The sequence below is a fragment of the Fulmarus glacialis genome, unplaced genomic scaffold, assembly GCF_000690835.1.
Source record: "Fulmarus glacialis isolate BGI_N327 unplaced genomic scaffold, ASM69083v1 scaffold41650, whole genome shotgun sequence".
NCBI classification, from domain to species: Eukaryota; Metazoa; Chordata; class Aves; order Procellariiformes; family Procellariidae; genus Fulmarus; species Fulmarus glacialis.
This window is the reverse complement of record NW_009190371.1, coordinates 2,227-3,224: the sequence shown is the minus strand read 5'-3', so window position 1 is coordinate 3,224 and position 998 is coordinate 2,227. Positions and strand designations below refer to the sequence as shown.

The window sequence follows — 998 nt, the reverse complement described above, 5'->3', positions numbered from 1 at the left end:
CGAACCCCTTCAGTTCTCTGCAGATGCCCCGGCACAGGCTCCCCTTTGCCAGGATTTCTCGGCGTGTTGACAGCTAACGGCTCCGCTCTTTGCTAGATGGAGTATTTTGGGCAGATCTCCATCGGGACCCCCCCCCAGAACTTCACTGTGATATTCGACACGGGCTCCTCCAACCTCTGGGTGCCGTCTGTCTACTGCATCAGCAAAGCCTGCGGTGAGTAGGGGGTCCCCAACCAGTCGTCCCCACCCAGCCAGCTGCAGTGGGACCCCGGGTGACACCCCCGGGGTGGCCCCAGAGGCTGTGGGGTCACCAGCGCACACAGCCCAGGGACGTTGCAGGGACCTCCCCACCCAGCTGAGCCCTCCAAGGCACACACAGATAACAGAAATCCGGGGGGTGAGCAGGGGGAGCCTCAGCGGGTTTGTTTGCTCAGGCGCAGGCGGCGATCACACCACCAGCACCCAGCACCATCAGCCCGCGGGAGATATCGGACCTGCTCTTTAGGCCATTCTTATGGGAGAGCCTTTAAACAAACAAGCAAAGATGATAGCGCATAATGTAGCTTGTCAGCAAGGGGCTGGGTGGCAGGAACAAGGCGGGCACAGAGACCACGGCGTGGCTCCGGGCTGCCTGCCCCAGGGGCTCGGCGGGTGACAAGCACTGGGCTTGTTCGGGCTGTTAGCCATGAGCCAGCCCCGGCGAGTCCAGCCCTGCTGCCCCGGGACACGGAGCACCTCCAGGCAGCCCCAGGGCTTGTCAGGTGCTTCCAACAGAGCCCGGGGAGGGTTGGGGAAAACAGCCGGATACAGCAGTGCCCGTGGGGCTGTTTCTGTCTGTAAAATGGGAAGAGCAGTGCTGATCTGCAGGTCTCATAAAAATACTGCACGAGCTAATCCGGCTCCCCTTAACAAACCTGACACCTCTCAGGCAGATTGAAATGGGGTAAGTTTGATCCCTCCTCAAAACGCCAGCGTGCCCTGTTGTCTCGTGAGCAGCT

General features: G+C 60.8%; 1 protein-coding gene across 1 annotated transcript in view; it reads left to right on the top strand.

The window, feature by feature from the left end:
• Positions 1 to 998, top strand: part of CTSE (cathepsin E) — a gene marked incomplete at its 5' end in the record, with an annotated part of 3,658 nt that overhangs the window by 882 nt on the left and 1,778 nt on the right. Inside the window, one exon of the mRNA XM_009585362.1 lies at positions 97 to 214. Within this exon, the coding sequence (XP_009583657.1) occupies positions 97 to 214 (118 nt within the window). The remainder of the gene's footprint in view (positions 1 to 96; positions 215 to 998) is intronic.